The sequence below is a fragment of the Aplysia californica genome, unplaced genomic scaffold, assembly GCF_000002075.1.
Source record: "Aplysia californica isolate F4 #8 unplaced genomic scaffold, AplCal3.0 scaffold00155, whole genome shotgun sequence".
In the NCBI taxonomy this organism is placed as follows: Eukaryota; Metazoa; Mollusca; class Gastropoda; order Aplysiida; family Aplysiidae; genus Aplysia; species Aplysia californica.
This window is the reverse complement of record NW_004797425.1, coordinates 761,781-781,345: the sequence shown is the minus strand read 5'-3', so window position 1 is coordinate 781,345 and position 19,565 is coordinate 761,781. Positions and strand designations below refer to the sequence as shown.

Here is a 19,565-nt window from a genome sequence, read left to right as displayed (position 1 = left end):
AGCATTTCTTGTCTTAGATGCTCTGAAACTTCACACTTTGAAGACTAACCTAATATAGATTGTTTGAGATCAGAGTGACAATATGCCTCCCAGAAATATATTCTTTCTCTTTTCCCCCCTTCCTAACTGTTTTTTTTTTTTTTCTTAAGATGTACATCTTCAAACTAAAAAAAGACTGTGACCATAGATCATGTAGTAGTTGCTATATATATATATATATATATATATATATACATATATGTCTCTTGCTCCTATTGCTTGTGTCAGGTATTAAGGCTGGCTTAAGAAATGGTGATTAGCAACTTACTTAACGTAATGTCCCCTTTCTTCAGTTTTGCAGTGAGCTGAGCTGAGTAGAGACTGTCAAGTCTAATGGGTGCATTGATTCAGCGAGCTGCCTCAGGGAATCTGTGTTCCCCAAACTATCTCTCTTTTTTCATCATTACAGTCTTAGTCCTTTTTAAGAAAAATAGTTTACTCCAGGCTTATTTGAAGGAGCATCCGATTTTTCTTAAGTCCATGTACTTTCTGTATTATTTTTTTTTCATCGACCTGTCTTATCTAAAGTTCTTTGTCCTTGAAACTGAACGACGGCATATTACTGTCTTTTTAATGTGCAGAGTGTAGTAGGAAACATCACTTGTTGCAGTGTGTGTGAGAGCGTGTGTGTGTGTGTGTGTGTGTGTGTGTGTGTGTGTGTGTGTGTGTGTGTGAGAGAGAGAGAGGAAGAGAGAGACAATCTGTCTTGCCATTAAATTTGAGTTTCGCATAACTGTTATATGTGTATGGAGTAACCATTATCTTGTAATACTACGTTATTGCTGTGTTCGTGGTGTTTTTTATCTGATTTTTTTTTGTTACTATAAAAATAAGATGAACTCTGGTCCAAGTATAAATGCAAGAAGGATAGGCCTTTTGATTCCTTTTCCCACCAAGTTTCTTCATGACCACATGTACATAATACCTTGTGTGAGTGGCAGGCGTGGAGAGGAAGCTGTACTGAATGTTCTAGTAGATTTCTATGTAAACCACATACACCTTTGATATCAACATCTGCTCCTGTACATATATCTGCAAGGTATTTTCTGTAAGTCATCTTTGCTTAGGGAAGAAGCTTCTTGTTTTTTAATCCCCCACTTTTAAAAGTATGTCATTGTTCCTGTTGGTCTGTCTGTCCTTGTCTTTTTCTTCTCTCGATTAACAGTTTGCTGGAACGGTCGTAAACACCCCCCTCCCCCCTCCCCGCCCCCCTCCCCGCCCCCCTCCCCGCCCCCTGTGAATGAGCAAAGTTTAAAAATTGTAAATGCTTCCCCCTCTCGTAACAGACCCCACCCCCTCCCTCCGCCCTGTGCGTTTCTTTGCTATGTCATCTCTTATTCTTATTCTATCTGGGGTAGAATATTTCTATCCTGTTTTGTTCATTTGTGGTCATACTTTTTTGCAATTGTTTTTAAACATGATGAAAAAAAAAAAGGTTTTTATTGTGCGGGAGGTTTTGCTGTTCTGCTACTATTCTCATCAACTTCTTGTCTACTCTGTGCTGGAAAGAACTCTCGCTTGTTGGCTCCTGTCCCGAGACAGGATCTGCTATAGGTTATTGGCAACAGTTTTGTACTTTATTCTGTACCTCGGAGATAAGACTCTTGTTCTTATGCGGTTGCGAATGCCGTAAAACCTCTACTAAAACTAAAAGAGATAAGACTTCTCACTGGCTTTTACCTATGGCATGGCCGCAGACCGCAGACAACCTGTCCAATCCGTCTTATCCAAGCTTTATTGCCCTGACTTTTGTCGAGTTCACTTTGTTATCAGATGAAACAAGGAGAAGAGACTTTGTTAAGTGGGGTGGGGGGGGGGGATATAGTTACTATTAAGTACAGTTCCACCTTTCTGTCCTCTTTTGTTGTGATCTTGTTGAATCAACCATCAGATCTCTGAGTCACTGTAATTGTCATCATTTGAAGGTAGTTTAAACACACACCAAACTGCAGTTAAGGCAAGAGCAGTTGAAGAAAACATGCAGTTAAGTGGAATCAGTTCCTTAACGGCCGCATTAACATTGGGCAAATTCTGAGATTTGGAATAATTGAGTTATCTTCAGATATCAAAACCTTTTGAAATCATAAAAAGGGTTAGTGATGGTAATAAGAAAGCTTGGGATCGGGAGGGAGGAAGCTTTGTTCATTCATAAAATTTCTCTAAGTACAGCACCAGAGAAGTGTATATTCCGAAAGGAGGGAGAAAAGGAACTTTTGGGGGGGTTTTGTGCCATGTTAGTAAATGATCCAAAATTAGTGAGAAAAATAAAAGTTACTTTTTTCCCTCCGTTGGTAACAAATCTCTCCAGAAGATGAATGTAAGCCTAAAGGAAATATTTGCTTGGCACAGTGAGCTAACAAGTGAGTATGTCGTCCGGCGTGAGGTGAGCGTGCACGTGCACGCATGCGCTCTCGTCATCAGTGCCGCCACCTCCTCCTCCTCCTTCTCCTTCTCCTCTTTCTCCTCCCCAGTCTTATGTTTTTAATCTGTAATGTGTGCAATACCACTCCGTAGTGACCTATGCTTCTAGTTCCTCTGACTTGTGGAATAAAGATCACAGCTCTCGCGCTAACAAATCGGGACGTTTTTCATGAGTTGATTTTTAAAGACATGATTATATTTATTGTTTTGTGATGTTTTCTACACTTGTTGGTCTTTGGTTTATGTCTGTGGAATGGCGTTTGTGGTGTATTGGTAAGGCTAGGTGTTGGTGCACTTAGAAAACATGAGCGTTAATTCCCTCATGGAGTACATGTAGACCTATGTACTTTGTTTGATAAATGATAATCATAATTTCATTTATACACAGCGCATATCCATGCTAGGGGGGCTCTCTTGGCCAAGAGGTTAAGGTGTTCACCTCTCTTTCAAAGGTCCCGGGGTCGAATCTGGGTAGCGACGGAAACATTTTCTTCTCTAAAAGTGTCTCCTTTCGCCTCCTTTTCTGCTCTCTAGCAATATTCTGTCGTCTGTTTTCGTCTCCACTTTCTGTCCCACACCCTCACCTCCTTTGCCCCCTCCTCTGGGCTCCTGACTCTTTCTGCAGCCTTTCTACTGCTACTCGTTGGCTCCTCCTTACTGCTGTCTTTCAGCCATACTCCTGATCTTCTGGTAGGAAAGATCTACACCTGGCCTTCTCGGACAAGGGCGAAAAATCTCGGAGGTCCCATCTGCAAATTGCGCGAGATCCCTTGGTGGTCTAAAATCGAAATAAGTAGGCTTCGGCCGCCACCCGGACAAAATTCAAGATTTTCTTCCAACTGAAAATGTTTAATATGTCCCGCGCTCATATGACCTTATGCAGTTGCGAGCGCCGTAAAATCCATACCCCCCCCCCCCCCCAAAAAATAAATAAAATCCACGCTATTCATGTTCTATGAGCTTTGCAACTGCTATTACCCCAGAAGACCCTAATACACGACTCAGAAACATTGTTGGCTTCCCAGGAAACACAGTGCAAGCTGCGGATTACACACGCTAAAGCACTTACAAATTGACAAAATCCAGCCCGGTACCCATCAACCCATCAGGGTGAAGTAGGGGCAATTCGTGTCTTCCCGAAAACACAACGTTGGTTTATAGAGTATTCCTGTGTTCTGGAATGCTGTATCCTCCTCGACCCGTGGGTGGTTGGCGGGTGCTCTGGTGCGGTTTGCTCCTTCTTTCCTTATCAAACGTCTATCGTCTCTATCTCTCTCCTTTTTCGTGTTGGTTACTCTTTTGCAACACCTCTAATCTTGGGCGCTTATATGATGTTTTATTACTGTCTTGTAACACCTACCACCTACTCTTGGGTACTTATATGATCGAAACGTGTTGCAAGTGTCGCTAAAACGCTTTCTAAAACTAAACTAAACTGGGTGGTTGACGGGTGCTCTGGTGTGGTTTGCTTCTTCTTTCCTATCAAACATCTGTCGTCCCTATCTCCCCTTTTTCTTTTTTATGATTGTTACTCTCTTGTAACACCTCTAATCTTCCGGCTCTCATAGGACCTTATGCTGTAGCGAGCGCCGTTAAACTTCTACTAAAACTAAAGATCATCATTGCTAAAACTTAACTAAACTACAACTACTCGACCAATTCAAGGCTGGCTCTGACTTGCAGAATCCAACCAGCCCATTTCTTGAATAATAAATTGTGTCTTTGTTTTATTTAGTTGAGGTTTTATGGCGCTCGCAACTGCATAAGGTCGTATGAGCGCCAGAAGATTAGAGGTGTAACAAGAGAGTAACAATCATAAAAAAAGAAGGGTTGATAAGGACGACAGATGTTTGATAAAATGTGTTGAGAGTAACAAACATAACAAAGGAGAGATATGGACGATAGATGTTTGATAGATAGGAAATAAGGAGCAAACCACATCATGGCATTGTGTCTGCGTGGGATTGTGCGAACCGGCATCTGTTGTGTAGTGGTTAGACGCTTTTCCGTTGCCCTGTTGCACGCAAGGAACCCGAGTTCGATTCCTGAGTGGGGAGAGTTTTTATCGAATATCTCGGTCTTTCTGCTGAGATGCTGTCTGTCTCTGCTCGGGTTGGTCCTAAAAGGCAGGGTTAAAAACTCGCCTCCTGAATGATCTAAATTGTATCCATGGGAGGCGTAAAACACCTACGTTTCTTCTTCTTCTTCTTCTTCTTCTTCTTCTTCTTCTTCTTCTTCTTCTTCTTCTTCTTCTTCTTCTTCTTCTTCTTCTTCTCCTTCTCCTTCTCCTTCTCCTTCTCCTTCTCCTCCTCCTCCTCCTCCTCCTCCTCCTCCTCCTCCTCCTTCTCCTCCTCCTTCTCCTCCTCCTTCTCCTCCTCCTCCTCCTCCTCCTCCTCCTCCTCCTCCTCCTCTTCCTCCTCCTCCTCCTCCTCCTCCTCCTTCTCCTTCTCCTCCTCCTCCTCCTCCTCCTCCTCCTCCTCCTCCTCCTCCTCCTCCTCCTCCTCCTCCTCCTCCTCCTCCTCCTCCTCCTCCTTCTTCAAAATTAAAAAAAATTAATTAATCAATCAAATCATTTTTTTTATTTTTTATGTAAAAGAAATTTTTGTTTTTTTGTTTTTTGTTGCAGTTTTTTTTTTTTTTTGGGGGGGGGGGGGGGCATGTGTGGGTGGTATCAAGAAATACCACGGCTGACTTGGAGCTCTATTGGTGGACAAAACTTGATAGAAACTTCAAACTCCGGGATGGAGGAGATGGGCGGCTGGTCTGACAGACTGGCATTTCCAATATAAGTGAACTGCGAGTGTGTTTGTTTGTTTGTTTAGTATAGGGTTTCACGGCGCTCGCAACTGCATAAGGTCATATGAACGCGCGGGACACACCTTATACTTTTTCGTTGGTAGGAAATTTTGAATTTTGCCCGGGTGGCGGCCGAAGTCTACTCTTATCGATTTTTAGACCACCAAGGGATCTTTAACGTGCGCAACTTGCACACGGGCCCTCCGAGATTTTTTGCCCTTGTCCTGTGAGTGTGTGTGTGGGCGAGAGAGAGAAAGAGAAAGCGAGACGGGCATACGGACGGATGGACAGCATACAGGAGAGAAAAAGGTAACAAGAGAAAAAAAACATGGCCGAGAGAGAGAGAGAGAGGGGGGGAGAGATGCAAAAGATAATGGTATATAGCTTCCAATTAAAGGCAACTTTACCTATGTTGAAGCAGTCTGGCGCTTCGCTGTCGCACACAGGAGACCCGAGTTCGATTCCTGAGTGGGGAGACAATTTTCATGAGGTATCATGGTCTTTCTTCTGGGATGTATTTGTCAGCCCGTGTTGGGCATGACAGGTGAGGTCGGAAGCCCGCATCCCAAATGATCTACATTGTATCGATCGAAGCGTAATAACACCTACTACATAAAAATCTAAATAAAACAAAAACAAACAACAATACAAAAACAACCCCAAACAACAAACAGTAACACTGAAAGATGCTGAAGGAGCAGACCACACGGGAGCACCCACCAACCACTCTCGGTGGTCGCATAAAAGGACACAGGTAATAGTAGTAGTATGTAAAAAAGCCCAGGGACATTTCTCTCTGACTACTGGTCATTATTTACACTGTAACCGCCCGGTACTAAAAACATCCGAATAAAGACCTCGGGTCGTGACTTCACAAAACAGAATAGCATGCAGACGAAAGTGGTTGAGAGGAACAATATTTAAACAGGGAAGGTAACTTACCGGTCAAGTAGTTTTAATAGGTCCCTGGCACTATAGCTCTTGCCCAAGTGGAAATGCCCACGCCTCAGCGCGCTATTGCGATATTACCCTCTCAGATTTTGTGACAGTGACGTCACGCCGCCCATGTTTTTGCTCTAACTCGTTGCGAAATACATATAATGTAATTTATTGTTATATACAATGCAGTTATAGCTAGAATGTTTGGATTCGAGTCTCAAGTTAAGAATGGTTCCGGTGTACATGTACTTTAAAATGTACAATATTTATGGGTTTAACGAGGTTTGACAATAACATTCTTTGGACGCGGGACCTCTGAACTATAATATTATACCTCCAGCATAAACAAAGTTGTATAGAGCATATTATCAGCACTCAACAGCCAGCAGCTCTGTGCGCTTTACGATCTATGTTACAATCCCCAAGAACATTCGTAAACATTCTAGGCCTTTGGGGAAGCATACAGTGCAAGCAGCCGAACAAACAATCAAAACAAAGCGGTGAGCAGTATACATGTTCTTGTATTATCATTTGTATCAAAGTATGCCTTGGGAACAGCATTCACGATTTTGTAGAGATACAGAGGGAAATATAAAAGTATATTTAACCCCCCCCCCAAAAAAAAAAAAAAAATAAATAAATAAATAAATAAATAAATAAATAAATAAATTAATTAATTAATTAATAAAAAACATAAATTAAAAATAAAAAATAAAAAAATAAAACAGACTGCATTTATTCCAAATGCATTTATAATTATAGCGATGCTACCTTTTTTTTTCTCTCTCCTCTATTCAAAACAAGTGAAGTCTCTCTCTCTCTCTCTCGGTATAACCCCCTTCCCTCTTCGTCCACCCCCATATATATATAAATACATATATATATATATATATATATATAATATATATATATATATACATATATATATATATATATATATATATATATATATATGTATATATATATGTATATACATACATATATATTATATATATACATGCACACACACACACGCACGCACGCACGCACGCACGCACGCACGTACGCACACACACACACACACACACACACACACACACACACACACACACACACACACAAGAAACCAAATTATATAATGAGTTGCCACTGGAGTGCTTTTCATTTCAAAATATTGATCGAACGTGACAATCCCCCCCCCCCCAAAAAAAAAAAACCCCAAGGTAATCAGTGCCCAGAAGCTATCCTTTCTCAGAACAGTCGCACATACACAGCCCACTTTATTCTCTCAATCAAGAAAGTCTTTCACTATATTAGCAGTCGTTCATGCCTGACTGATCAACAACATTTAGTCAAGGGGAAAAATACCCTACATGAATAGCAACCATAGAACGGAACGGTCTATTCTAATGTCGAGATTTGTCGTGGATACCTCTTTTTGAGGTATCTGCGTGGGAACTATTGCTATGTCTGCAGACAAATTGTGTCTCGTGTATTTTTTGTGTAAGTAGTATAAATTTTTTAAAACAATGATGCTTAAATTTGTTTTCCATCTTTATTCGTTATCTAAAATATTACAGCATTTGTGTCTCTCTGTCTTTCTGTCTTTTTGATAATTCATTTTTACGTACCTTTCAGGTGTATCGTTTTATGAAATGAGTATAGCGCCTACTGAACACAATCATGCCATTTCAAAAGAAGAACGCTTGACTCAGTGGGAAGAATGAATAATAATGAAAGAAAGTGGGCAGAATAAAAACCTTGAAAACACCCCCCCCCCAAAAAAAAAGCAACAACAACAACCACACCGTAGAAAAAAACCCGAATCCGATACTATAGGTACTATAGGAATTATCACACATGTGTTTAATCTGAACCCGACTGAAACTGAAAGCATTGAGACCGTCGTATCTTTCTGGAGTGCAGGTTGGTTGAACCATCGTCCAACCCAGTGGTGATCAAATAAGAGAAATTAATTCATTTAAATTATAACGTTATAACGGAAAGGGCACGAGGGTATACATGAGCACAAAAAAAAACGACAAGAATTATCATCCTCATCATCTTCATCATTATAGAAGTAGATTGCAGTGACATTAACCCCCCCCCCCCCCCCCCCCCCACACACACAAAATTTAAAAAAAATAATTAAAAAATCAATAAATCGATTAAAAAAAAACAAGGGCTGTGCTACCGACTAGAGTTGTCTTTAGGCCATTCCCAAATGGGGGAGGTTAACATGTTCTTATGCAGTTGAATTGTAAATGGGCTGATTTCTCAATGTCATGCTCATACTGTGCCAGAACAGCATAAGGAGAACTGCTGCTTTTTCTTTCCTAATCCTTACTATCAAATAATAAACCATAATTTTTCCTCTACTTCTTTTGTATGTTTGTCAATCTTTTGTGAACTGTTCTTTACGGGTTTCCTTGATAGTCAAAGCAGACTTTGTGCTGTTGAGGCTAGAGAGGTGAGTAGAGTAAGCATGATTCCCCGTTTTGTCTTCTCTCTGTTGACATCCACCCTCTGCTGGCGCTCTTATGACCTTATGCAGTTACGAGCGCCGTAAAACCTTACTAAAATTACTAAAACTAAACTAAATCAGTGACGTTGTACTTATGACTGCCCAAAAGTAGTCTCCATTCGCGTCTCCATTTGTTATTATCTCGATATACCTAAAGATTTCCCGAAACATGTTCAACTTCTTAGGAAGCATTTAACACAATCTGTCATCTTACAGGCTGTCATCCTTGTCAGCGGCAACGACAACATCGACAACAACAACCGCAGCAGCAACAACAATACAATACAACAACAACAGATACATTTGAGACAAATAACACGCCCACTGGCACCACTCCATCCCTCCCCAAAGCAACAACAATTATGCTGAAATATTATATTTTGCGCCCCCTTGCGGGCTGCCAGTATGCTTCTGTCCTCAGCTCTGCCACTTCTACTCTCCTGACACTGAGTCTGCACTACAAGACTCTATACTTTCCAACTATAGCAAGGGAGTGCGGCCAAATGGTACGGTCAACGTAGATGTCTCCTTTCAGATGACAGGAATCATGAGCGTGGTAAGTAAGAGCCCTGGTGTATTGAGTTATATCTCAGATGTGATTTTGATCTCAGAAGTGATATGCTGTATTATCTCACATGTGATAAGTGGATGGCTGGCGGGTGCTCTGGTGTGGTTTGCTCCTTGTTTCCTATCAAACGTCTATCGCCTTTATCTCTCCTTGTTTTTGTGTTTGTTGCTCTTTTTTTTTAAACAACTCAAAACTTTGACACTTATATGGCCTTAGTGTGTTGCAAATGACGTAAAACTCTTACTTATACATGTACTAATATGTGGTAATTTAGGGGGTAAGTTAGATCCAGAAGTGATAAGATAGTTCTCAGACGAGGTAAGTTATATTTTCTCAGAATTTGAAAGTAAACAAGAGATCAAATAATCATTAAAGGTGAAACTAATACAGTATTCTTATTACAGGAGGTAAGGTCTTAAAGGAGATGATTGAAACATGAAATCACAAACATTTGTGTTGGATAAAATAAATTAGATCTCAGATGTGATAAGTTGGCTCTTAGATGTGGTAATATATAGCGTCTTTTGACATCAAAATGTTATGAGTTTACCATGGCCCCTTGCTCTTTGCCTTCTTGCTTCTAAATATAGACTATCTTTCTCCCCCCCCCCCCCCCGCCCACCCACACACTCGCATGCATGCACACACGCACCCCCCCCCTCCCGCCTTTTCCCAAATCAAGAAAAAAACCCCACGAAACCAAACCAGATCAAAATGAAAACAACACAAAACAAAGCAAAAAACCCCAAACATTGAATGGCCGTTATTGTGTCCATACTTATACTCAAACACAGTCTCCGCTATTGCCTCCATTGGAATGATCTAATTATTGCACATTAATTTTCCCCAGGACCTTAAGGCCCAAACATTCTCAGTGTCAGGATGGTGGGTAATGGTGAGTTTTTGTTTGGTCTTTATTTTACAGAGAGCAAGTTACCCCCCCCCCCCCCCCCCGGTAGTGCCACTGACTGTAGTGTCTATAGGTCATTCACAAAGGGGGGGCATTTCTCGTTCAAGCACATTAGAATTGTAAATGGGCTGATTCGTCATGTCACGCTCATAACTGTGCCTGATCTGCAACAGGGAAATACTGCTTTTTCGCTCCTAATCCTTGCTATTGTCATTTTCCTCTACTTCTTTTTGTATGTTTGTCACTCTCTTGTGAACTGCTATTTCCGGGGTGTCTTGATAGTCGAAGCAGACTTTGTGCTGTTGAAGCTGGAGAGGAGAGCAGAGTAAGTCTGATCACCTGTAAGGACTTCTCTGTTGACACCCATCCCTTGGTGCTCATATGACCGTATGCTGTTGCGAGCGCCGTAAAACCCTCTACTAAAAAAAAAGAAGAAAAAAAGAGAGGAAGTCGCTTTTTCATATGTTACACCTAATGCTCAAGCAAGGTATAACCATAGACTTATACTCTAATATCTTAAACTATGCACTCTGGCGTAATTTTGTTTTACTAAGGAGTGCACTGTTTGACTGAATGAACAGCCAAAAAGAAGGGCAAGGAGAATTAATACTTGCTGCACACACCCGGCGCAGTATCTACTCGGAGACGGCTCCGACGGAAATAGACCAGTCAAAATGCTTTGTGCCTCTAGACCAAGTAAAAACATCTGGGTGTGTTATAGCCTCCCCTCCCCTGTTTTAACCCCATAATTTGATATTTTACAGTTAAGTTTGAAATTTTCTTTAAAATAATTGATATGCGAATATCTTCGTTGCTGTATGTGTGATCTGCAGCAAATAAAACGCAGTTTGACCCCCCCCCCCCAAAGCAGTGCAATCTGTGTGTGGGAGTGCATCTCTAAATAGTTCCTGGGTGTTCGCCGGAGACGTCTCCGAATATCCTCTGCCCTCGACTGTAGCATAACGAGATTGGTGTTTTGATCTTCATCTAGACGCCCAGGGAGCGCATATTTCAAGCGGATGTTTTATAGAGGGCAATGGCCTAGCCACGACAGTGCACAGTTTGGGGCAGGTGTGTCAAACACATCGCTTCGGTGGCCAAGCTCAAATTACACCAAAGGTTGAAGATCGAATGGAATAAAGACCCGTTGAGCGGTAGAAAATTGAACCCCGTTTTATTTTCAACGATATCAATTAAAACAGACAACAATAATAACGACTTCTACGCCAGTATGTCAAAGATGGTTGATTGGCTTCTTTTTTTTTGCTGTCAACAAGTTTGTTTGTGTTAAGGGTAAGGTTCTGTGTTATGTAAATTTTTTAAAAAAGTTTGATAACAGAGAGATAGAGATATGGCTTTATCTTTTGGTGTTCAAGAACTATTTTGACTAAAAGCAGCTTCAAGTTCACACAGCTGGTCAGTTTTTCCCGAAACTTCACACGCAGCGTCAAAGAAAGATAGTTGTTATATTCTCGAAGTTTTCATTGTTGCTCAACAATTTCTTCATAGTCAGGGTAAAGACTAAGACTTATAATTACTGAAAACATAAATCGAACAGTCAGTACGCTTCGCGGTAATCTAAGCTTTTCTGATCTTGCCTGGACCTTTAACGTCACCAGAAATAAAAGAATATTGAAACGTACTGAGCAGGCCGATGGCCTGATTTCTCTGATGTCTTTCTTGGGTGACATATTGATCAAAATACTATGTTATTGCAAAGACACACCTGAACTTCTTTTCAAAATCAAAGCTTTGTAAAATTCCTCCACGTGATTGGGAACAAATTGTTAATTTTCTATTTTTGACGTTGGCTCTGTGAACACGAGCTGAAGCGCCTAGATCTAAATATTATTTTCATAACCTGACCTGCTTTCTAAGGTAAAGTTACAGGTGTCTCAAAAAGAGGACCCATTTAAAGATCAATAACTCGGTCGTCTCTTTTAGTTCAATTTCAACGAAATTTTGAAGAAATGAAATTCTGTCAGTGGGACGTTATATTTTTAAAAGTGAAACAAATCAACAGTCCTGTTCGAAAAAAAAGTCACGTTTTAAAATTTCACCAAAAATTAAGTAAAACGAAAAATTTACAACTTCTAAAAAATCAACCGTACTCATCTATTTAAAACAGTCACTATTTTGTGCTTTGGAGAACAAATTTATGCAAAAAAAATTATATTGCCAAATATACATAGGCAGGCGACGGCTATTTAAATCTCCAGTGATTGCCCATTTCTCTCCATACAAACTCCAAAGGCATGTTTTTGGGTCGAGTTTTTGTTCAACATTGAGTTTCAAGTTCGGTTGCTAAGGGCTTGTTTCTATAGACTCTGTCTGTCAAATAAGCCCAACGGCAATAATTAAAAGGACTCAAGTTATGGTGAATATGGTGACCATTTATTTGTAAACTAGGCGTTCTCCAAACCTTTCTAACAACCACACGGGGACCACTCTAGACATTTCAAGAGGGGGGGGGGGGAGAGGCGTCCGACTGGAGGAACCAGGCCTCCACAGCATAACACCTCTTCCTCCCCAAACTTCTCAAAAAGTTTCTCAACACAGTGAAATATCCATCTGACGTTGCTGTGGTTTTACCATCCTTGTCCTGAAACCAGAACGAGCCGATCACCCCCCCCCCCATTCCTGTAGCTGAAGGGTTCTAAGAAGTGAAATTTTGCGTTTTTACAAAACTTTGCTAGACTTTAAAAAAAAATTTGACATTTCACGGAGGCATTGATGGATAAAAAACTATTTACAAACTTTTTGTTCCCTGATTGAATTCAGTTTGTTCGAAGTTTTGTTAAAATTAGTGCACCAAGGACCGAGTTGACACTCAGTTAGTGCCCTTTAAGTGGGTCCTCTTTTAGACACCTGTACATATTACTCACGTGAAAGGAAAAGCGAAAAAACTCAAAAGAATAGATTTTATACACAATAAAAACACGACCATAAAAAGGAGAAGATGGAGATATCAAGGACAAATTCTAAGAATGCGGTAGACAAGTTTGCCCCACCAGACCTGGTATTGGAGACCAACTGGAAAAATAAAACGAGTAAGACCAACTGAAAGCTGCAGAGACACAACAAGGGATGAGGCAGTCACACAGGGTCTGAATGTGCCGAAATTGGAGAACGTGGCCTAGGGCAGGCAAGCGTGGCGTCGACTGCTCTCCATCTTATGTACACGACAGTATAGGGAGATAGTAAGTAAGTAAGTAAGTAAGTAAGTAAGTAAGTAAGTAAGTAAGTAAGTAAGTAAGCAAGTAAGTAAGTAAGTAAGTAAGTGAAAAGGTACCTTTTTTATCGCCAGTTGTTTCCCTATTGAATTGACCTGACGTAAGTCTAGTTTAATGTTAAACTCCGTATAATAGTACAGATTCTGTTAAAAAAACAACACACCCAAACAAGCAATATTTTAAAGATATTACATGTATGTATTTATTTTCAGAGCTGGACTGATAGCAGACTTCAGTGGACACCTTCTAACTGGGGTTCAATCAGTCTAACAATATTTTATAATGATCGGATATGGAGACCAGCTCTCGTGGTTAGTAACAGGTAGGTTTACAGCCAGTGGACTCTCCCGACCATCATTGCCCCCAACCACCGAACCACCTCAAACCCCCCCCCCCCCAACCACCCCAACCCCCGGTCTCGTACTATATCAGCATTGAAACAACTGTTTATCTCATACAAAGGGTATTCTATTATTATAAAAATAAGTAATTTTATTTGGAAGTGGGTGGAAAGGGGAGGGGGGTTGAAAACCAGAGAACGAACGGCCACAAAACATTGGGTGCCAACGTAAAGACTGTATCAAGACTGTTTCCTATGAATTGACGACATCTACCACCCTAGGCGTAACCATTAAACCAGGGCTACGAGATCGAGACAAGGAACAAATACATGGGTGAAAACAATACTTAAGAATGGGCTATTAGAAAAATAATTATATGCTGCCCAAAGGAACAAAGAAAAAAAAGTGCAGAATCAATGTTCAAGTCAATAAATACATTATTAATCAATCTTTAACACTGCGCGACGCTAAGCCACCACTGATAGAATTGTCTAGCAAATTTACCTGACAATATAAACATCAAGGATTATACTTGCCACAAATCTCCTTTGGAAACAATATCTTTGTCGTGATTATATTTTTGCGCTTGCCTACTTAAGGTATGAGTTCGATTCCCAAGTAAGAAAATGTATTTTTACATTTACATGTATCTTCATGTTTTTTCGCTGGAGTACTGAATTCCACTGAGCTTGGGTCGGAACTCACCCACAGAGTCGAAACAGACCGCCTCAGAACTGATCAAGTTGTGTGGTATCAAGGTGAAATCAGGTGCTAGTTAAAATTACAAAATTGAAGAAATGTACTTTTTCTGCTCGTGGGACGATTTTTACCGTTAACAAAAATAATTTGAAGTCCATTCAAAAAACACTTATCTTTGTGGATTTTGCTTTAAAAAAACAGCAACCCCCCTCCCCCCCAAAAAAACAACAACAACAAAACAAACCCCCAAACAAACACCACCATCACCCAAAAAAAACCCCGTTGGTCAAAGGCACAAAGTAAGTAAATTTACATTTTTTTCAAGGACACTTCGTTAATTTTACCTCTGACAATGGGGAACCCCCACCTCCTTCATTCACAAATCTCTCCACTTCTATTCAAGATAGACTGGTACTTTTTAATTAAAAAACAAGACACATGAACAAGCTTTAAGATGATACCGATAAGCCAATATACCCCAAAAAATGACGAGCTCCTGATTCCACCTGGTCGATTGGGGCTTTGCTCAATTACACATAATCAACTGTTTTGGAAAGTCTAGATCAAGGGTTTCAATCCAAGTTGCTCAGTGGGCCAGAGTCAAAATAGACTGACAGTTGTGGGCTGAACTCGATAAACACTCTTTGAGCAGTGGACAACTGAACTATATTACGAATTATTTTAACGGACAATAGTTTAAAAGATTACAAATCAAGGCATGCCAACGTTCGCTCTTATCTCAATTTTTAAGAGCCGAATCTTTTCTTATCAACATCTTCGTTTTTGTATGGAGTAGGATTCTGTTTTTTGGAAATTATCAGAATGGGCGACCTAAAATTATATCGTGAGCCTGATGTAACAGTTCACCCGTAGTTTGATACCTGTTGTGGTATAGACGATCTTTTCTTTCTATCGGAAAAGTTTGATCTGTTCCCGACAGCATCGACCACCTAGGAGCTATCGACGAGGACTCAATTCCTATGCGAGTGACGTACACAGGCACTGTGAAGTGGCATCCTCCGGGCGTACTTGTTGTTTCCTGTGACATGGACACAACGTACTTCCCATTTGACAGACAGATTTGTTCAATCGAAGTACGTATTTTAACTTTAAGGTGCCAACTCCGTTTCTGAACTGTCTTCAACAGCATTTTCTCTTTATCAGTCCCTATTCCAAATGTTGTTTACTCTCAAACAATTAATGTGTGTCTGCCAAAGAAAATGACTAAAATGCCGACAGTTTTCATAATTGAGGTAAAAGTAGTTTCAGATAGTTTGTTTTTCATTCTGAATCATTAATGTTTAAAAACCCTTCAAAAATCTAGATATCTCGAATATTCTTGGAGATATTGCAGGTTTCTAGTAAGAAAGATACGAGCATAGCTAATGAGAAAAACAGCTTCAAAGTTAAATGACTTGATATTACAAAACAATAAAGATCTGTTTCTCAGTCGACCCATTTGTACTATTTTGGCATTTAATGTAATAAATGTCAGTTAAAAAAGCAACAACGAACCATGATCTCATTTATAGTTTTATATACCTGTACTTGATATCAACGCTAGTAGTGAAGTTCTGAAACGCTTCATGCATCTTCGCTGAGAACATGATGCTAAAAAGTGGATGTGTCAAAAGACACCCCTACTTCATTCCATTTGTTACACAAAAAGCTTCTGACAATCACCATTGCTCCTGACACTGGCTTCCATGCCGTCATGAAAGTCGCAAACCTTAGTTCTGAACTTCAGTTGGCAACAGTAGCCTACTTCTGTTGGATTTTCCAATAAGCCTTTCCGATTAACGGTATTGGAGGCCTTTGTTAGATCAACGAAGGTCATGTATAAGGCTTTATTCTGCTCTATGCACTTTTCCTGGAGGTACCTGACTGCAAATATCATGTCTACTGTGCTCTCCTTTTAATGCGGAAACCACACGGACTTTCAGGTAAGGCGTCATTTTAAGACAGATGCTTCAATAGGCGATTGAGAAGAATTCGGGCCAGGATCTTGCCAGCTATAGACAAGAGGGATATGCCCCTGTGAATGTCATAAGATTGCCTGTCACCTTCATTTTTGTACAGATGAGTTATAGTTGCATTCCTGTACCCCTTTCACATTCCCACTTTTGACAGAATAGTTCTGTCGGTGCCACAACGAGACGGTCTCCACCAAATGCAAAGGTCTCTACAGGAATAGAGAAATGACTTAGAGTAGCCATCACAATGAGCTAGATTGGCATAATCACGCTGCCCTGGTAATACTTACTTTAATCAAAGAAAGCTGTTTTCAAGGAAATTGAAAAGTTTTAACTTTGATGGTAAATTTCAATAACCATTTCCTTAAAATTCTGTGATCGAACACGTATTGCTGCTTCATACTCGCTGCTGGGCTGGAAACTTTATAGTGCAAGACAAAGAAAAATTAGACCGATTCATAAAGAAAGCTTTCAACATCTCTGGGTATAATTTTAACTGAACTGAAGAACTTGATAAAGTCACAAGTATATATCTAAAATATGATAGTATTTTAAACAACCCATCACGCCCTCTTTCCACACAAATTAAAACACCAGGCAGAAGTAGGGTCATACCATAAAGAGCCAACAAAAGAAGATCCAAAAATAGTTTCCAACCATCTGCAATAAGACTGCTGTCGAAATGAACATTAATGTGTACTACTGTTGATTTATTTATATACGCACATAATATACACATTATTCATATTACTTTACAAATTTGTGATAAGTTCTTGCGTGTAGTTAGAAATGCGTTGTATTATTGTTATTTTTTTCTTTTCTTTTCATAATGAAATTCTTTTAAGACATTAATAAAGCGCATAGAGCCTGCTGTTGAGCGGGGATATGCGCTATACAAATGCTATCTATTATTATTTTTATTATTATTATTATTAATATACAATCTAAATTAGATCATGTATATTATCTGCATGTGTTTTTACCATTCCTGTAAAACCACAGAAAATTTCCCAAATGAGCAATCTTTTGTTATGTTGATATGTTATGTTATGTTATGTTTTGTTATGTTATGTTATGTTATGTTATGTTATGTTATGTTATGTTATGTTATGTTATGTTATGTTATGTTATCTTATCTTATCTTATCTTATCTTATCTTACCCTCGTCCTCTATTTACCCAGTTGACGAGCTTCGGTTACACAGTCCTTGAGGTAAACCCGTTAAGTTCCCGCGGAATGCTCACGGATTACTTCCAGAAAAGCGGAGACTGGAGTCTGGGCCAGCTCAGCACGACCACGTCCACATACGAGGACAACGGTCTCGACTATGGAAAGGTAGGAAGGGGAGTACTAGTCTACTTTTACTTTTACTTTATTTTTTTCTTTTCATCCTCTGTGGGTCCTTTATGGGACCACTATAGCTTTTGCTAGTGTTCTGGGCATTTCATTTGCTCCAAGGCTCTATTGATTGAAAATTCGCTGCAGCCACAGTACACCGGTGTTTCCACAAGCTCTTCTGGCTCCCCCTGGGATGTTATCTGGTCCTAGGGCTTTGTTCCTGGGGCTGTTTTTGAGTGCAGATTCAATTTCTGTGGACAATGCAGGTGGTTACGTTTGATCTGCGTATGTTGGTTGCAATTCTTCTGGTTGTCGATGACAAACTTCTGAGTCGAGAAGTTCTTTGAAGTAATGAGACGTACACGTACTTTTTATTATTTATGTTTTACAAGAACAAGAACCAGCAAGCTGTGATTCTCGTGACGCATGAAGGCATGAGGTGGGGGGGGGTGATATGACCGCCATTTCAAACTACTTGATCGAATGCGCAGAGCATTGAAACATTTTGGTTTATCCAGCACGTAAGGGTTAAAAAAGATTGCTATATCAACCACATTTCGCGGATTAGAGCGCTTGATCTTTAGTTCTAATACTACATTTTATTGTGATTCCTTTCCTGTATGATAGCTAACGATAAAACACTCGTTAGATAAATTCAGGTCACTTTAGCTAATCCCAAGTATTTCTGTTCTTATCGTTTTTGTTGAATCGTACTTTTGAGATTAACTCACGGAAGGAGGCCGATATTGAAATACAGTTTTAAAAGTTTTAGTTCAAATGAAAACACGAACCCAGTCCACCTGGTTTCTGCCTTTCAGATTACGTATGAGGTCGTCATGGTCCGACGGTCTGATTTCTATTGGCTCAATGTTGTCTTCCCTGTGATTGTCAATGGCATTCTGACGATCTTCCTCTTCCTACTGCCCGCTGAGAGCGGAGAGAGGATTGGCTACTCTCTCACGGTGTTACTGGCATTCGTTGTCCTGATGACCTTACTGGCGGCAGACATGCCAACCTCGGCCAAACACACGTCTTTGCTGGGTGAGACTCACGCATTTATTGTTAGGCAGTCGCATTTACAGTAAGTTTTAATACCACGCATTTTGCACTCCCGTAAGCATAGTGTATACAGCAGCATTCGAGAAGAAACTTGGAATTGTATTCACACGTGTTAAAGCCTTACACCATTCATTCATGCAACACCCCAATAAGGAACATGAACTATGCAGTATTTAACACAGTAATATTTCATACGATAGGAGTTGCTCGAGATAATAAATGGTAACCCCAAAATAACCTTATTAAATCACGCTCGGCAATGATGTGTGAAATCGAAGAAACTTAAGTGTTTGCGCACGCACTGAGGTGCACCAACACTGGTAGGATGGACATGTATTGCATATAATCTCTTTGATATAATCAAATATAGTAAATAACAAGATGGGCCACTCAGCCAAAAAAGTGTCCGCAGGAAGTATGCTCTTTGCTTCAGATGGCGCTGCAGTCTGTTTTGAAGCTCTCTTTAGTTTTTCCAGAAGAAGAATAGGAATAGCACCTCCGTGCGTGCGCAGATCGACTGCTGTTCATCAGTAGTTCGGGTTCGTTCAGTGCGGAGTTTCAGGTTATTTATATTTTAATGACCTCTCGCCTTTCATTCTAAAGATAAATTAAACGAAGAAAACAATCACCCTTTCCTCCGGAAGAGGTTTTTTGTCAGCGTAACCATTTTAAAAAAGCGTTCTCCCGAAATTCATTCAAAAACTTTGCTAGTTTCACTTTAATTTTTTAAAACTCAAGTAGGATAA

The 19,565-nt window shown here is 40.1% G+C and overlaps 1 protein-coding gene across 1 annotated transcript; it reads left to right on the top strand.

Moving 5' to 3' along the window:
• Positions 1–5,942: 5,942 nt before the first annotated feature.
• On the top strand, positions 5,943–19,105 carry LOC101857330 (acetylcholine receptor subunit alpha-1-B). Its single transcript, XM_035969557.1, has 5 exons — positions 5,943–6,010; positions 15,390–15,543; positions 17,605–17,757; positions 18,153–18,199; positions 18,482–19,105. The coding sequence occupies exons 1-5, from the start codon at positions 5,943–5,945 to the stop codon at positions 18,843–18,845; spliced, it is 786 nt and encodes a 261-aa protein (XP_035825450.1). The 3' UTR covers positions 18,846–19,105.
• The last annotated feature ends 460 nt before the right edge of the window (positions 19,106–19,565 follow it).